Consider the following 19,046-nt stretch of genomic DNA (forward strand, 5'->3'; position numbering starts at 1 on the left):
TCGAAGTTCTGAATCTTGGTTACCGTGGGGGTCTAGGAGGCGCCATGCCTTGGCTTGACAGGGAGAAGGGAGTACAGCGAGTGGACTCATCGCTATCTGTTTACATCTGTACGGGGATTGAGTGTTGCTCCCCCTCAAGCACGTGGGGTTTTATCCGGGCCCTCCAGTTTCCTCCCACTTGTATAATGATCGCTCATCATTAATTGGCTAAAAATTTATATTTTTTAAACCCAATGCAGGAACCTCATGAAAAACAGTGCTACGACTCAACATGGCACTCCTGGATGAACAAGTGATTCTTAGTATTATTATAAAATAAATACATTCGTGAATCGAATCGCAACCTCCAAATCGCACGGGGGACAAACCTTTATCGGTCGACTTTTAATAAATCAATCAATCTTTATTTTACGTGCCAATATCACCTTCAGTAAAGTAGTGAAAATTACAACAGAACGGGGAATGGTGCAGGGGCCACGGTGCAAACAGGAATGAAAAAAGAAAGCCGTCACGCCCTCAGCGGCAAGCGGCAAGCGGCAAACACCGACTGAGCAAAGTTAATTGCAATCGCGCGCAAAATAAAGTGCAACCGTGCGCGACGAATCCGCAAAAGAAAGTTAAGTAGTAAAGAAAATTCTTATAAAATAGATGAAAAGTGAAGAGACATTATTTTACTCACGTTTAAGATTTTTTGGGAAGGCAAGTCTGAATAGGTGTGTCTTGGACAGACCAGGGAATTGAGAGATTCTCAAAGCTCGTGCTACACTCTTCTTTGCCAGTGCAGCCACACGGCTAACAACATGGCACTTACGGACAAGAAGCAGCAAGTGCTCCTTGATGTCCCGGCAGTTCAAACAACGGTGCGAGTTTCTTAACCCTTTCACCCACCTCCCCTGCCTCCCCCCGTCTCTCCCGTCTAGTATAACTGAGCACACCGCAGCGAGAAGTCGATCGAAGTGTGGGCACTTCCTCGCCAGCGTGGAAGAATTAACCAAAAGAAACCCTCCTAGCGGAGGCCCTCAGGAGCTCACTCCAGTGTGTGGCCCCTTCCACCAGCAGCGGTGAGAGTGAAGCATCTTGCGTGGATTTACTTCTTCACGATTATTGATGGAACAATTCACACGTTTCTCTGTCAAAGTTTCCTCCTCAATTGCAGGGGAATTGCCGCCGTTGACTTCAGCGGCAACAGCGACGGCCCCATCCGAATCTCCCTTTGTCAAAATTGCTAAACCCGGTATTGTGGCAAACAAAAAAAAATTAACCCGTAAAAACAAAGTTTTTCACTATAAATCCTTTATATGCGTGGCGGCTAGAGTCCTCTCGTCCTCTGCCTTGAGATGGCTGCCACCTATGGGTCAGATGATTGCCTGCCACCATTAAGCAATTGGTAATTAAATAGATATATTTTTTTCCTAAAAAGCGTAAAGTTATGGAAAAAAAATTTCACGAAAATAAATTGTCACGCACAACGAGTCTGTGTGCAAAATGTCAGCTCGATTGGATCACGGGAAGTGGGTTAAAAAACGACCGAAAGATTTGCACGGTCGTAAGCGCGCAAGCAAGCAAGTGAACTTAATATAAAGGATTTAACAAGTATAACCCGTAAAAACTAAGTTTTTCACTATAAATCCTTTATATGCGTGGCGGCTAGAGTCCTCTCGTCCTCTGCCTTTAGATGGCTGCCACCTATGGGTCAGATGATTGCATGGCAGCATTAAGCAATTGGTAATTAAATATAATATTTTTGTCCTAAAAAGTGTAAAATTTTGGAAAAAAAAAATCACGAACATTAATTGTCACGCACAACGAGTCTGTGTGGAAAATGTCAGCTCGATTGGATCACGGGAAGTGGGTTAAAAAACGACCGAAAGATTTGCACGGTCCCAAGCAAGCGAACTTAATATAAAGGATATAAAAATGGAGCGCTTGAACGCAACTGGGGTTGAGAGATTATTGGCTACGCGATGGGCGGTGTTTGCAAGCCTGTTGGCTCTCCGTCTCTCTGCAACTGTTTTTGCCGACTGATGGATTTGGTTAAGTGGGCTGTTGCTTAATTGATTTAATACTTTACTTTAATTAGTTTATAATACTTAGCAGCGTGATTCCCTAAAAGGAGTGAAAAGCATTGTGAAGCCGGATGCGAGACACTATTTATATTTTTTTGTGGCCCACAGCAGCTACATGCGCAACAGCTGCGCTTCCATTGTGGTATTTTGTTTCAATAATTAAAATACGAATCGGAATGATCTTTAACGCTTTGTCGATCTACGACTTGATGAAAGCCGAGAGTTTGTCATGTCTTGCTTCAGCACGTTGGTCAGCGTGGCTTGGTGATGGGGTGGGAGGCCGCGGGGGAAGCCAGGATTGGTTTAGACATCACACGTGACTCATAATAAACGTTTTTGGGTTAGATCACATTATTTATAAATGCGTCGTAACCCTCCACCACCCGGCACGGCCAATCAGCAAAAAAAGTGTCACGTTGACAAAAGACAAATAGTTCACTACTTTAGCCCACCGGTGTGTTGAAGAGTGAAACCACAACATTTCCAATTTTTTTAGTAAGCCGTTTCGCTGGTAATTACATCCAGCATCATCGGGAAATTCGCCAGAATGGTGAGGCTCTGCTCTTGCTCCCGGTCTTAAAATCACACGTGACTCTCGTTAGCCGTGGCCGAGAATGAAACAAACATCTAGCCGCGGTGGCGAGATGTTAACTTCCTTGCCTGGTATACAGGAGGTCGTGGATTTGATCCAGACCCTGCCGCCAGCTGTATATTTGAAGTTTGCGCGTCTTTCTCTCCCCTTGGCCATGTGGATTTTTCTCCGGGGCAACCCTGGTTGTTTCCTCGGCATCTAGAATCAACATCACGCGTTTGGCAGCTCGAAATATCCACACGATGATAAGCCACTTTGTTGAGCTATCATTTGTGGCCAGGTCGCTTCTAATCATTATAAGGTGGGCCTTACCTGGTAAAATATAAAATATCAGGTTGATAGCACTATGCGCTAACCGCTGTTCCACCGTTCCAATTTGCCAATGATGTTAGCTTTGATACGCACTTTTATTGTTAATTATTTTTGGGTTTTGGTGGAGATGTTATGAAACTCCTTTGCTTTGGATGACTATTTTAGCTTTTGTCATTGCAATTTCTATTTATAAAGTACCCGACATGCATTCCTTTCTCAATAACCCTGCCTCAAGAGGCAATCGGTTTGATTTACTCCTCATTGTTACATCTTAGCGCCAACTCTGAACTGACTAGACACTGCCAAGGTCGATGCTTTTATGAATTCTAATGACACGGTATTCAAATATTCCACGCACCCAATCACCCAACGTGTAGCACTAGGCCACGTGCGTGCTGCTAAAGCGCCCAGTGTGCTGTGACCCAGCGGTCAAATCTGGCTCCATCGTGCAGCCCCTTTACAGTGGCCGCTGGATACATGAACGTCTGGCGGCAGCGGCAGCAACAGCAGTCCTCCGCTCTTGGACGATCATCTCAACTGAACTAAAAACTATTAATTCTTTTTTTATTTTACCAGGTAAGGCCCACCGGGCAATATAGCTCTTTTTCAAAAGCAACCTGGCCACGAATGATAGCCTCAATGAAGTTGTCATTGGCGCTATCATTGCAATTGGATTCCGCTGCAAAAACATGTCAATTGTGTCGTCCTGCCGGTGGGGTTAACGTTCGCCTCCGCTGTCGCGGGGCTTAGCAAGCGGGCGGTTTTGCGAGTTGTGACGGCATCTTCGGCTCGGCCCTCGCGCACTGCTGGTGGCTGGCTGGCTGCGTGCGACTTTTCCGGGGGTGGGGGGGGGGTGGCGGGGCGGAGGTTTGTGCTGTGCCCACCGTTCCATTGCAAGCATTCGGGCTCTTTCAGTGCGTCCGTAGGACTGTGAAATATCAACTGCTGCTACTAACCACTCCAATGCTACTGCTACAAAATGACACTAAATTATTTTTTTTTCCACGAGGTACTCACGGCGCTGTACATCACACAAAAAAAATATCGTAGGCCATGGGGAGGCAGAAGTTAAGAAGACAAAGATGATTGCTTGTGTTGCAATCGAAACGTCGCGTGAATGTTATTGTTTTATTTTTATTATTACGTTTTTCCCTTCTATGTGACTTTACCGAAAGAACCAAGAATATGAATCCCTGCAGTCACGAAAGCTTTAAATCGAAATTTAAAAAGACAAAGAGAGGTTAATGTAGACAACTACAATCCATGCAACCAAAACTATTGACCACGACAGTAAACCCACTGTGGACTGTGCTCCTTCAACAGAGGAGGAGGAACAGCTAAACGACACAAACTGTCTCTCTGCCTAAGCCCCTCTCATTGTGGCCAGCAGCAGACCACCACATTGGCATCTAGCTCCTGAACGTATTTCTTCTGCTGCTGCTGCCATCATGCGCGAGAATAGAAACAGACTTTTGAGAACTGACAGCAAGAGGGAATAGACACGTCTTTGAGGTGGGGGCTATTAGCTCTGTGGTATTATCCCGGATCAGAGTTGGCGCTTAGGTGAACTCACTCCTCTGCGGCGCCTCCGATGAGCACGGTTGGCTACGTACGATGCGAAAGGAGTTCAACATACTGTGCACACATCCACGTGCAATGACGAGAGAGTGCGAAGGAACTAAAATGCCAGTTTGGCGGTGAACTAGTGAGTGTAAATAGTACAATCATGGCAAGTACTGACGGCAGGCCAAGGATCAAAATGGTAAAATAATCATGCTCTGAATATTAATTTACATACTGGAGGAATACAATTATCTATGAAGCTCTTTTTTCACAGATGTACAGCAGGGAGACAGGTCAGAAAGTTACAACAAACAAACAATATTCTAGATTTGAAGCTTTCGTGACTGCAATGATTCATATTCTCAAACAATATAACAACAAAAAATACGATAGCTGATTTAATATGGCACTCTCAGAGGTTGCAATCCTGGGCTGTCACTTTTTCATTATGTTTGACCACCAGCTGTCCTTCCTCATGATTCGTCCTACCCAGGCCCACTTACTTTTTTCGTAACAGTTTGACAGATGTATTTAACCTGTGAGCGTTCCCGAGTCCATGTGCTTTATTTGTTAGTTTAACACGCAGGCTTTCGCGACCAATATCATCCACTAGCCTTTTGCCCGTCCAAGGACGGGTGTATTGCAGTAAATCTGAGACTCGCAAGCGAAAAGCTGACCCGCGAGGTGATATTCGTTGCATCCATTCGTGTGCAATTTGTAAGGGCGCGGTGACACGCACTTATTTAATTGAAAGGTTATAATCCCTTGTTCATCGTGACGTCCTTTTTACTTTGATGTCTCAACAGCGTCACGGAGATCACGTGACGTGAGGGTTCTGCCTTTGTAGTGAGGGTTGTGAGTTGACGCCGAGGAGGGGAGAGGAGGCGCCTCGCCCCCCCCATGTGGAGTGACGTCACCCGCTAATTATTATTAATGGAGGGGGGCGGGGTGTCCATTTGGAGGATGTCACCTTATAATGATTATTAATGAGGGGGGAGGGTGCTCCTTGTGGAGTGACGTCACCTGCTCATGATTATTCATGAGGGGGGGTGCATGTGGAGGACGTAACCTGCTCATGATTATTAATGAGGGGGGCTGTTCGATGTGGACTGACGTCACTTGCACATGATTATTAGTGATTGGGGACGGGGAGTACTCCATATTGAGTGACGTCACCCGCTCATGATTATTAATGAGGAGGTGTGGGGGGGTGTCCATTTGGAGGACGTCACCTTCTCATGAATATTAATGAGGAAGGCTGGTCGATGTGGAGTGACGTCACGAGTGTTAAGGACAAACATTCCCGGGTGATTATAGTAGGTATCAATAATAGAGGTTTTTTGGGTTAAGACTAATTTGAGAACCTGTCGAAATTGAAAGAAAAATAATTGTAACCGTTCGGATAGCTACCGCCTTAGTGCTGCATGGAAGCGAATCATCAAATACTACATTGTTTAAATGCATGCCTACAAAGGGCAGCGTACTTCAATAGGGATTACCATTGGTACGGCTATTTTAATATACAAATGGACAGGAAGGACATGATCAAAGGGCTCGCATAATGCACATGCGTAATGTACGTTGACTCATTAATTCCCCCCCCCCCCCCACTTTGCACATCCATGCCTCTATATAAGGAACGAAACAGGTGGACTTCTCCACAAATCTGGCTGTCGCCTGATGAAGCTAGTTGTAATTACTGCCGAAACGTCGTACTCGGATTGTAAATGTTGTGGCTTGGCTCTCCAACACACCGGTCAGTGCTGTACTCGTGACGAATTGGCCACGTTCTGTTTACGTGACAACCCTTACTAGTTCGCTGTGTCGGGTGGTGGCGGGTTTTAACGACACATTTATATATTTCCGCGATCTAACCAAAACAACCTCTATTATGGGTTATAGTTGTTGTTAGAACGTGTGGTTATAGCAACACAGCAGGGTGTGATTCCCTATTCGCAATCATCTCATGGCTCGTACGGGATGGCCGCTGTTTTAATGTGAATGTAACACTTTTATGTATACTTCAATTATAAATAAATCCCAGTGAAATTTTTTTTTCTAATTGAAAGATGACATCATTTACTGGTACAAAGGGTGATCCAATATGCAGGCATCAGCTCTCCTTTGAATGCTATCCCTGTACTCTGTACTTTGGGCCCGTGTCCAAATTTTCTTTAAGTCCTCTTTGTCGCTATGACGGTGGAACAGAGAATGGCTTTTGCTCTTTTCGAATTACGCTTCACGGATGGCCCAGGGTTTCTGTGTTGTGGCGATGCTGCTATGCACGGCGATGCTGCGATTCTGCAATGCTACGATCGCACAGCATAATATCCACGGCAGTCCTATTGCCCATTTTGCAACATACCCCATTATATTCTCGGTTCTTTCGGTAAAGTCACGTAGAAGGGACACAATAAAATAATAAAAATATAAAACAATAAAATTCTCACGACGTTTCGACTGCAACACAAGCAATCATCATCAGGTGTGAAAAACACGGCAAGGCTCTGCACCGCCACTTTTTAAATTTTTCTTGACGTGTTTTTCACACCTGATGATGATTGCTTGTGTTGCAGTCGAAATGTCGTGAGAATTTTATTGTTTTATATTTTTATTATTTTATTGTTTCCCTTCTACGTGACTTTACCGAAAGAACCAAGAACATGAATCCCTGCAGTCACGAAAGCTTTAAATCAAAATATACCCCATTATATTTTATTTTACATTTTGCGTTTCCAACGAAAACATTTTTCATGAAATAACGATTACTCGAGTTCACAACAGTGATTAAATTGATACCAAAACAATAGCTGGTTTCTCATTATCATAACGTACTTTGTGATATAGTTGTGTGGATAAAGTTATGGGGATGGTGTCATCTTTTTTTTTTCCCCTGAAAACCATGTCCGCTGTTGAGCATTCTCATCTGAAAAGTCGAAGTGATATGAAGAGGACACGTGGCTGGCTTACGTGCATGAGTGGACTGCAGCTGACCGACTTTCAGAGGCCTTTATTCGTGCTGCTCCAGCAAGCAAAATCTATCATCAGCATTTAGGGTACAATATATCTGCAGAGATTTTTGTAATATAGGGTACAACAAGATCGCATCATTATGGATAGATGGTCCCTTGTACTAAGGTGCAGTGCCTTATGCCGATATATACCTAACTCTAAACTAGCCTGTCGGCGTTCACGAAAATTTCGAGTGAGAAATGAAGCCCTGGAAATACTATTGCAAGATTAAGGGGAACCGATATCACTATAAGTGTCATATCGTGAAATTCGATGTCATGAAAAAATGATATCGCGGCATCCCTAGTAACGTGGGTACAGGACGTTATCGCGGTGGGGAAGAGGGCGGGGGGGGGGGAGCTGACTTGCTGGATTCGAGCAACGAACCTAATCTTGGCCCTACAGAAGATTGCATTGCAACCTCGGGCCACCAGGCTAAGGTTCGGGAATATTGCAAAGCGCGGAGGCACGGAACCCGGGAAGCACCACGCCATCAACAGCGGTCGCAGGCGCGCAAAAGAAATAATGAATCACTGTGTGGCTTTCACCTGGTCGAATAAGGACCATCAATCAAGCGGGCGGAAAAAAAAACTTGTACCTTACCGCGGCCGGATTATAGGAATGTTTGGGTGAAATTGGGCCACGGTGGCCTGCTGCTCGTCAGGCGTTGTGAGGTTATCGGTGCGGACGCGTCGGCTGTGCGGGCGCGTCGGCGGAGGCCTGCGGGAGACGCCGTGCCTGGGCGGAATGCGGACGGCGCGGGCTCATCGCTCGCCGGGCTTCCCCGAGGCGGTGAGGAGAAGCGTCTTTCGCGATGCGCCTTCAGGTTGTGCCGGGTGTTGTTGTTCGGCATGATGTCTCGACGTTTCGGAGCAGCAACAACGACAACAAAAAGTGAGAGATGGTGGGCGGGGGTGCGCCGAATGTTGGCTATCTCAACGAAGAGCACACACGGTACGACAGCGAACCGTAGACGCGTCGGAGAGCCAGACAGCAGCAACCGCGAAAACAGACGCAGACGTCGTAGAAATAACTCGGCTGCAGACATCGTCATGGGCCGTGATCAGTTCACTGCTGGGTGAGGGCCTCCACAAGCCAACATAATAATAATAATAATGTCATGGTTCTGTGATGCAACAACTCGTCGAGCATCTGCGCACCCCCTGAATTAATCGCGCCATCTCTGCAATGGACGTCCTCTCTTGATGTGTTCCCTTCCTTACGCGAACCTAATTTCTGTCTTACCCCCCAGAGAGGAAAACTCAGATCGGAGAAGAAACACAAGTTTTCGAGGCATTATGTAGATGGAGAGATTATTCCATTGTAGGACCATGATAGAGGATGGTGGGTTATGTAGGCATTCATCCAGCAGTTAATAAACGACACCTAGTGATGTAAACCAAAATTAACAAAATGTATTTCCAAAATACATTTGTTTCTCGATAACAACCACTGCTGGTGTCTTTTGATGTGATTCATGAATTGTACTTTTTGTACAGGCTCCAATTATAACTTCCTCTGATTGGATTGGATCTGTCATAAGTAGCATTTTTCAGTTTAAATCATCACTGCATCCTGATTACATTCATTCCATGCAACGTAAGGAAGGTATAATGGTGTTATCCTTTCTCGAGATAGGTTATTATTTCATTTTAATTTTGTTACATTTGTACAGAATATCGGAATTGTTCAATCCATGCTTTGTATTTTCCAGTCTGCCCCCATTAATAAAAATAATAATGTAAGGATGGATAAAAATAACTTTTATGAAGGCGAACAACGATTACTCAACGAAAAATAGTGAACTGGAAATCCTGTCACATTTCCCCCCCCTCTCTCCACGCGTGTGTAAATACAGGGCGACTCCGTTTAACCCTGCAGGACCCTTACAAGAAGAGGTTGGCCAGATGGCTCATGGGGGCTAATGGCACACTCAGACACTGAACAGGCACCACTGAGATACTGTGTGGTCACCCGTGATTAAACTGGGACCTCAAGTGGCGGCGAGTTTGTTGGTATCACATTGAGTTGCAGTGCGTTGAACACAATACGCATCCACGCAACCCAACGGCAGTTTGTTTGGCAAGCCTCGTTCTGCTGATGAGACTAAGGAAGTTGAAACCGGCCCAGATATTGCCTGCTGCAACAAAGGTTACTGGAAAGCACTGGTCCAGAAGGCCCGCATATGCCGATAGACACCAAGAAACGATTGCCATGCCCGTAGAGATGACGATTTTTGTCTCCGTATTGAATGTGCTCATGCATAATCTCCCTCAGCATATGACCAGGAATGCCGGTCCCCCAAGGCCTCGAAAGCTAAGCAGGTTTGTTCCTGGATAGTCTTTGGATGGGCGACAACCTTTGCTTAGCGCACGTTGCAGTAGGCGTTGTGAGCAGTAGAGGTAAAGTGCAGCAAAATCCATTGTTGTACTCTACTCCCCCCGCCCCCCCACCTTCAAAAGCCCTACCTGACCATTGCGGTGAAGTATGCTCAAATAACCGTAAATGCCTACGTGGAATTGGGAGGCCTTCATCCAGCAGTGGATTTACAAGCGGGCTGTGCATTACCATATAAAATCCTCAACGCTGGCGCTTAATTAATTTTAAAGGGCTGTAGTGGGTGCACCTGTGAGGGTATACTGCCTCGCGTGAATAAAAGGGCAATTGAAGTGACATCAGAAGTAGTTTTGTGGTGTCATCTTTTAGGGGCCTTTCTCTGGCACAGAGTGATTGATGAACTGGTAACTGTCAAAGAGTTACCGAATCGGAAATTTACTTCACCACCTGACGACATGACGCCTGCGGGCACGATCGGAATATAATCATGATAGAGAGAGAGAAAAGAAAAATGACAAAATGGCAACAACAACAAAAAATGGAGCTCCTGTGCAGGTGACCCGTCGTGAACTTTGCACCCAAAACGCCGCCACGCGCCCACTCGGCAATCCATCGCAGCAGTAGCCGCCGACGCCGCCGCTCGGCAAACGTCGCCCCTAGTTGCGATCCCATCCGGAGGTTTCCGCCAAATTTCGCCGACCTTCGTCACCCCCTTGAGCGCTTTTTTATCGCCGCAATGCTTTCTCTCTCGTCGCGGCACCCCGCTGCAGCTCTGCCCTCATCGCTCGCGCGCCAGGCCGTGGAACTCTTGATGGTTCGCTTCTGCCACGGCGCTGCGAGGAGACTTAAGTCGTGGAATGGCCGGGACCCCTTTAAAAATGACGTACCTCTCGTGAGGTGGCCGGGTGGCTCGGAGATCAGAGCGCTGGGCCGGTAGCGCTCAGATCCTCGGGTTTAATCCGAGCTGCTGGCTGTGATTAAATCGGCTTCTCAAAGTGTAACGAGCTGATACACTCAGGCCCGGTCACTGAGGACTGCACAAAAGAGAACCATCAAATTCAATTTGATTTTGCTCTTGTATATAATGGATGAATTCCAGCTGTGAGAATGTCATTACCACCGTGACTACATGGCGAGCATCACTTTCACACGCAGAGCGGGTGGAAAGCGCTGCCCCTCTGCTGTGCGTGGATGACGAGGCGTCACTTGAAGGGTTCCTAGAATGTAGCTCTGTGATATCTGCTTCCGTGGGCCCTGCAAACATGAAGGGGTTTCAGTGCCCTGCGAGAGATCCGAGCGGATGACGTTGTCTCGTGAAATGATGCTGACGGCACAGTCAAGATGCATTTCGGATGAAAACATATATTTTTTTTTTAACATGAAATTTCAATGAGACAAACAATCTTTCATAATCACTGCAAACTTGTGTGTTGTACTAACCATAGAGCGAGAGGAATGTGATTAACATACTTTGTGATGGGATACTTTGCTGCTGTGCTTTAACCTTTAACCCTGCTTATGTCCGCCCGTCTAACCCCCTCCTGCACTGTTGCTTGCCGGTAGCAGTGCGTGTGCGCGTCACCGTGTCTGTGTGTGTGTGTGCTTGCGTCTGTTAACGGTATGTCACCGTGTCTGTGTGTGCTTGCGTCTGATAACAGGACGTCACCGTGTCTGTGTGTGCTTGCGTCTGTTAACAGGACGTCACCGTGTCTGTGTGTGCTTGCGTCTGTTAACGGTATGTCACCGTGTCTGTATGTGCTTGCGTCTGATAACAGGACGTCACCGTGTCTGTGTGTGCTGATGTCTGTTAACGGCAGCTGTGTGTATGCGCGTCACTGTGTCTGTGCGTTTGTGTCTGTTAACAGTCGAGTCCCAGGCACGGCTCTGCGGCACACACTCAGTCGGCCTTTAATGCTGGGAGCTCCCTGTCGCACGCACAGAGGAGACAGAGTGAGTGCACTCACCGGATCCCCCTCCCCCCCCTAATCCAATACTCACCTCCATCCCCTGCTCTGTCCACGTTGATGCTTACGCTTGCCCGCGCCTACGCTTGCCCGCGCCGTGCCTCCGTGATAACGGAGCTCGGCAAAGACTTCATTTAACAACGCTTTGCTCATTTGACGGTTCTCTGGAGGAAGTGTGGGTGTGTGTGGGGGGAGGGGGGGGGGGTGTTATTGTACTCCTATTAATGTGGAAGAGTAGGCCAAATACCCTCCAGAGGGATCCTCCAATGATCCTTCTGGCGGAGACCCATCCGCCAGCAGTGGCGTGAGCGAGCAATTGCAGGGTCTGCACCTTTACTTATGTTGGTGGCATATACAACAACGGCCACAACAGCTACCGTTCGCCACTAAGTGGCGGTGACATCACTACAGCACGTGTGCCAGGCTAGGTGCACTTTGAGGCCACGTGAAGTGAATGTATACATTCCAACACACAACGAGGTGGTTCCACACAAACTAAGCCGGTTTTCTTTTTTAAACATTCTCCTCTCTGAACCTAGGGCATTAACACTGAACCATGATATGCTTTTTCTCTGCGAGCCTCAGGTATTAACATTGAGCAACGAGAATCCCAAAGGTGCCTTCGTCTGGGTCTTGAACCCCCAATTAACACCAAGCTCTAAGCATTCTCAATCTGCCTGAGCGTGACTCACTGAGTCTCAGGCGTCAAAAATTAACCCCTAAGAATGGTAAAAGATTCATTTTTCCCAGTTGGTCTCGGACAATAACACCGAACCTTGAGATTCTTCGGTGAGCCTTAGTCCGGTTCTCCGAGCCTCTGTAATGCAGCATTAATAAGAACACTAATAACATCCGCTATGCATTGGGATGTCCTCATTGTCCCACGCGCATCTGATTCTCTGGCGACGGGCGCCGCTTATTAATGTAGATAACGTTACAATAGAAAATTACAATCGCGATCTGCGGAGCGTCTAAATGTGACTGCATCTCAAGACCGCTGTGCAATAAAATGAAAATGGTTGGGGGGGTGGGGTCGGGGAATATACACGCAAGGGGGGATTGCATACACACTGTCATACGCAATATTCATTACACAATCACACACACACACACTAGGGATTGTGTCACATCATTAGCAAAGTGAGCAAAAGGTTGTTAAATGAAGTTCATGATCCCATCGGTTCCCCGCTTGACTAAAGCCTGCAACCAATCACATCGACGTTAATGCATGTGCAGTGAAAGCTGATTCGATGCATGACAACAACATGAACTGAATGATTTAAATGAACAAAGAAACATATCTTAACAAGTGTCGCAAAACATTGAAAGTGATTACGTGCAATTGCGGGCAGATTTATTTGCTTGCCGGGTCTCGCGAGATGACAGCAGCATCGGGTTTTTGTCGACCAGTCAGTTTTAGAAATTGGGAACTGTGAAAGTGGAGGAAGTTCGGTTGCTCGGGGGGCTAACACAGATGTCAAAGCGGGGAGATGGCACCGCTGGGGTCCTGGGGTATAAATCCTGCTTTCAGCCATCCATTATTAAAACCTGGGTTCTCAAGTGTAGCGAGGTTATGTCATCAGCAAAAAAAAATCCATCGCGTTAAATTAGATGTTTTTTCGTGCCAAAACTCCGCAGCATATTCCAGGATTTCAAGCTTTTCACCTAGATTGCTCAAAGACTCCCACCGGCCTCGAAAGTGGGGGCTGCGTGTGCGCGAACGTGCCACCACCTAGCAAGGTGGGGAAGGTTGCAATTGGTGGGACCTCATAAAAGTAGCTTTGCGATGTCAATTTACCCAGGGGGTCGATCTTTGGCACGCGGCGACGTTACAGTGCTCGCCGCAAGAGGTTACGAACGCAAACTTGGAATTCGGCAACACAACTTGAAATCTGATGAGGAGAATAAGGCGATCTTAACAACAACAACATATAATAATTACTGCCACGTGACCACTCTCCTCGTGGTGACGCTCTGATCGCATTGCCAAGCGAAGCTGAATGTCGGCCGAGTTCCGCTGCGGAACCGGCGACGCCATCCGCGCACCCAAAATGTTGCTGTTTGCCATCGGTGGGACCCGCAGCTTGCAAGCCCCACACAGCGGTATCTGCTCCGCGTTAATCATCAGTGTTTGCCTTGCACATCATGTGTCTGCTGCCCTGCGTTGTGTCTCTATCGCCTGTTTGTACCGTTGGCATTTTGTCGCCGACGCTTTCTGCTTGCCGAACGCTGCTTGCTCCGGCAGGGACCGTCGGTGCCGGCCGTCGGTGCGAACGACGTAATAAAAAATAAAAAATAAACTGTTCGAGACCGTCGCTGACGCTGGACAAACGATTCCGCCGTGGAGGCAAACTCCAGCCTCGTCGCGTCGGCAAATGAGCCGGTATAAGCCATGAGTAAGTGTGGCTCTCCTGTGGCAAATAATGGCGCTTCTCAGTTAAAGTCTATCAGTCGTGCGATTAACTTATACTGGCGATACGCTGTCCGTAATTTATGGTTTGCCGTTGAGCATTATGGGACATAGCATATATATGGGCAGAAACCCCATTCTGTATCTCCATTGGTATGTAGTGATACACTCAGAGACACTAGTTGTCGGAGGCACTCTATCTATTACAGCCTTCACAGGTACAAGGAGTAAACTACACTATGGTCAGGACAGTTAACAGGCTGTCTGACCAACAACGCCGAGGAGGTGAAGACGGTGACGTAGACTCCAGCAGCACGACGGTTCCACTCCAAACAATAGCCCCGACACCTTCGCTCGGGGTCCCCTTTAATCCACCCAGCGTGGCCTCGCTCCGCCCTCGGCCACGCCCCCCTCCTAGAACCTACTAGAAGGTTCCTGGGCTTTACCTCACGTGCCCCCTCTGTCACCTTTTGCCCCACTTCCCTTTCTCGGGCTTATCACGTGACTTGCTGGCAGACAGGGCTGCCCCAACTGCAGATTCCCTTTCTCTGCCTGCAACCAGCGCTATGCGCCAAAGTGACCCATTCCATGTCACTACACGTATAAGCAAAAATGCGTTTAGTCTTTAAGCTGATTGGCTTTCCATATCAATATTGTCCAGCAGCATTTGTTTAAGCAAGCAGACTCAGGACCTTTTTTTTGACCTTCAGGACCCATCGCTGCGATGGAGCGCTCTTTCCATTAACATCTTGGCAAACCCGGCAGCATTTGTTAATCAAGAACGACTCTGCTGCCGAGGCCAAGAAGGTCTTCGACAGCACACCAAAGTTGTTTTTCTCTCTTGCTGGAACAAAAATGCCGCTGCACAATGTTGCCATGCAGAGCCAATCGGCCGATGGGCTAAAACACCGCGTGTCTTTTTTTTATCCGTGTGTGGAGATACGCATATCGGAATTCTAGTACTTTTATCCATCGTGCGCCACGGTAAAGCATAACGAGGTTCATAGTTAATTTCGCGATGAAATGATGAATTGGGAGGCTCAACGCAGTGGTGCTTAACCTTTACTGCGGCCTTGCACCCCTTTGGTTCTCAATCATTACAAAAACTTAGAATTTTAATAAATACCTACGTTTGATGAAACGAAGTAGTTGTACTTACGTGCCTAATTTGTATTTCTATGATTTACCTTCTAAACAACATCTGGCCGTGTCTCGCACCCCCAGGGGGTGCGTGCACCCCAGGTTAAGAAGCACCTGCTGAGCGGAAGTCAAAACGTTCGGCCACTTCTCACGTGGACTGTAGTGTTCGGCTAACGGATAGCATTTTTTTTTTACCGAACGCGGTTATGGCGACGCTGAAACCAGCGGCCGTGATTAGGACGCCAACGACGGTGGGCCGCTCGCAGCCGGACCGCGACGGAACAACGTCGAGACAGATTTAGTTGACCAGAACTCGGGGTTCATTTGCAAAAAAACTGCAATTGGTGCCCAATGGACGACGTGTTCAATTACCATGCCGTGTTGTTGTTTTTTTGCGGCCGCACGTCCGTACGCGTGTACGCACGTTGAACTTCCTTCGCACCGTGCGTCGCATAACCGTGCTTATCGGAGGTGCGGGAATCGGAGGTGCGTTTTGTTGAACAGGAATGTCTCCGCAGGAGCGTGCGCTTCTATCGAGGAAGGAGATGAGACGGTACTTGATTATGTTTTTTTTTGTTACGCTCGTTTTTTTTTTATTGAACGAGAGCCCAGTACGGAGTGCGAGCGACGTGGAGGATGGGGGTTACGGAGAGCTCGCGAGCGACAAACCCCCCGAGGCCACGTGCCCCCGGGGAAGGGACTGGGGAAAGGTGGCTTGGCTCACGGCCCGAATAGCGTAGGGGGCAGCGATCGGGAGCGTGGATAGAGGAGGGGAAGATGAGGGAAGTGGGGGGAGGGGGTTGTGAGGAGGCGAGACGGTACTTATTGAGAACTAGCGGTTATTACCCGGCGTTGCCCGGGCGAAAAAGGCAGACACACATGTAGTTACACACGCAAATCCATTGATACACACACATAGAGTTACACGCACAAATGGACTCACACATACATAAATAGACTGAACAACAACAATCGCCATTCGAGAATTACGAGTCTGCCGCCGGCGGACGCTGCGTGCATCTTGCCAAGTTGATGTCACGTCACGAGTTGCCGCCAGCTGTGCGGAACAAAAAACAAATGGGACTTGAAAAAAAAAATCGGAACGAAGAAATATATCTCACAAGACTCGAAGAAGGGAAAATTACGGGTAAATGCATTATCTTAAATGGTGTATTACACAACTGACAAAAATCACAACTTTTTACGTCCCGGGAACTCCGTAAACAACAATTGTATGTATGTTGAATTTGTTTCGCACCGTACATCGTCAACCGCGTTAATCGGAGGTGTGGGGGAAGGACAACAAACTTAACACAAAAAGCATTTTTAAAGAAATCAGTTTGTCGATCTATATTATTTAAAAGTTCGTAGCTCCAGTGGCTTCCTAATATCGGAAGGAAGAGCTTTCCAGACGGCCGCAGAAGTGCACCTGAAAGCACGCGATACAGTGACCATCTTTATTTGATGGCCATCCAAAAGCCGTTGCGAGTATGAGTGGAGTTCGTGTGACGGTTTATGCTCCTTGACGAGACCAAGAGGCCGTGGCTGTTGGTCTTTGTCGAGAGGAGGATGAGTGCCTGAATTGTCAGTTTATTTTGGACAAAGGTGACCGTCTAATGGGGCACCCCCAAGTGGCAGAATCCCGCCCTGGGGCCTCCAGGCCTGAGCCTCCACGCACCCCTGGGGTGGCACTGACAACACAGAGAAAATGGACACGAACAAAAAACACACAATAGGGAGAGGCACATTTGTGCAGAAGGGCGGTGCGCTAATTATGTAGCCGGTTAAAAATTACAAGCGGCGCTTGCACGTTACTTTCATTTCCGGTTCGGTTTCAGTATATTCTCTCTCCCCCCCCTCCGCTCTCTTGCCATCGTATTCCCCTCCCTACGTGGGTAGGAGGGCAGCGAGCCCAACCACCGTGCCCATCCCTTTCTCCTGCACCTTGGGCAACTGGCCTCGGGATCGTCGTCCGCGGAATATCTGTAACTCCCCCAATCCCCCACCATCTCCCCGTCGCTCGCTCTTTCTAGCAGGCTCTTGCAAAATACATTTAATATTTTATATATTTGTATATATCCGTAATATAAATGACAGGCGACAAAAGGGGGGGTTAACGAGCCCCCGTTAAATCGTCCACAGCTGCAGCCCCGTTCGTGGCGCTCCGCGATTAGCGTCGTCGCTGCTCCGGAAAGCCGCATTTCAATATAATAATATTATAACGATATTATTATAATCCGCCAAAGCGGCGTTGGCGCATTGTTGGTATTCCCGAGTTTGCAAAAACAAAGAGCCCCCCCCCGATCCACCTCCCCGTGTAGCCTGAACAGACTATTGGGTGCAAGTGCTGTAATCGAGCACCTATGAAGAGCGGCACGGGACACAAGGGGGGTGGGTGGCCAGCACCACGCCCGACCGCCTTTGTCTCCCCGGTGGTGATGTTAACTACACACCGCGCCACGTACTCATTTGAGGCTGAGTCGACGGGTGTGCACACACAACATATGCACGTGGCAAGCCCAGTTTGGTTTGTGGTATCCCCGTAGCGATTGGCTGAGTGAATGACCGACTGAGTGAAGATAGTGCTCACACAGCCTCCAGTAGACAATCATTTGTTCAAGTAGCTCATCCCTGTGATCATACTTCGTTATTTATTTGGACTTGCCTACCCAAGAAAGCCTCACTGAGTCTCCATGACTATTATCACAAAAATATTAACGCTCCTGCGAGCACTACCTTTCATTAATTGTACCATCATGGCCTCATTACAGCACGGCTAAAAAAAATCTTACAACTTGACTACAACCCTACCCGGGCACACGCACCGCTCTGCTTGCGAGTAATTACATATTTTTCCCCGTACGTGATTAGGCGTTAATAGTTTTAAACTCGTTGACGGCCAGCACCGTCGCGCCGCCGCGTGCGTCTTGACGTTTCTTCGCCGCGGCAAAGCACGCGTGGGTGTTGCGCTGGCGCCCAGTGCGGCGCTAACGGACGCGGGACCTGGAGCTGAGCTCACGGATTAACGCGCCATTCCCAATGAGCAAACGTGCACACTCCCACCCCCACCTCCTTCTCCCCGCCACCCCCCCCCCCAGCAGCCACCCACACCCCCCCACGGCCCCCCCCCACGCCCCCCCCCCCCACGCCCCCCCCCCCCACCGCACTCCCCGATCGTTCATTCCCAGGTGCCACCTTTGTCAATGCGAAGCGCTAACCACCGGTCGACGTGGAACATTCTCTTCTTGCGAGTGATGGCGGCGGCAGGGTGTTTCTCAGGAGCTAAATGGCAATGTCGAGCTCCGCTGGCCACGACGGGAGGGCTTCTGCAGCAGAGAGAGAGAGAGAGACTTCTTGAAGAAGTGCCAGACTAGAGCGGTTTAATACACACTCCAGTGTGTGAGTTGCATGGCCACAGCCGCACCATGGCTTGTCTCTTTGTATCTCTGTGGGTCTCTTTGTGTCTCTGTGGGTCTCTATCGGTCTCTGCGTTTCTCTACGTGTCTTTGTGAGATTACTATATGGTCCTTAGTTCGGGTTGCATGGCCACTAAATGTACGACTGTGGATTGCCCATGCTTCCGTTGATGATGTGTGCATCGGTCTGTAGAGAAGCACATGACACATTATTTACGGTTAATACACCCACGG

General features: G+C 48.1%; 1 protein-coding gene across 1 annotated transcript in view; it reads left to right on the forward strand.

Annotated features, from left to right (window-relative positions):
* The window catches only part of LOC144732108 (uncharacterized), a 365,998-nt gene that overhangs the window by 295,324 nt on the left and 51,628 nt on the right, over positions 1 to 19,046 (forward strand). Inside the window, exon 10 of the mRNA XM_078613382.1 lies at positions 11,748 to 11,832. Within this exon, the coding sequence (XP_078469508.1) occupies positions 11,748 to 11,832 (85 nt within the window). The remainder of the gene's footprint in view (positions 1 to 11,747; positions 11,833 to 19,046) is intronic.

This window comes from Lampetra planeri, chromosome 41 (assembly GCF_965212315.1).
Source record: "Lampetra planeri chromosome 41, kcLamPlan1.2.h2, whole genome shotgun sequence".
In the NCBI taxonomy this organism is placed as follows: domain Eukaryota; kingdom Metazoa; phylum Chordata; class Hyperoartia; order Petromyzontiformes; family Petromyzontidae; genus Lampetra; species Lampetra planeri.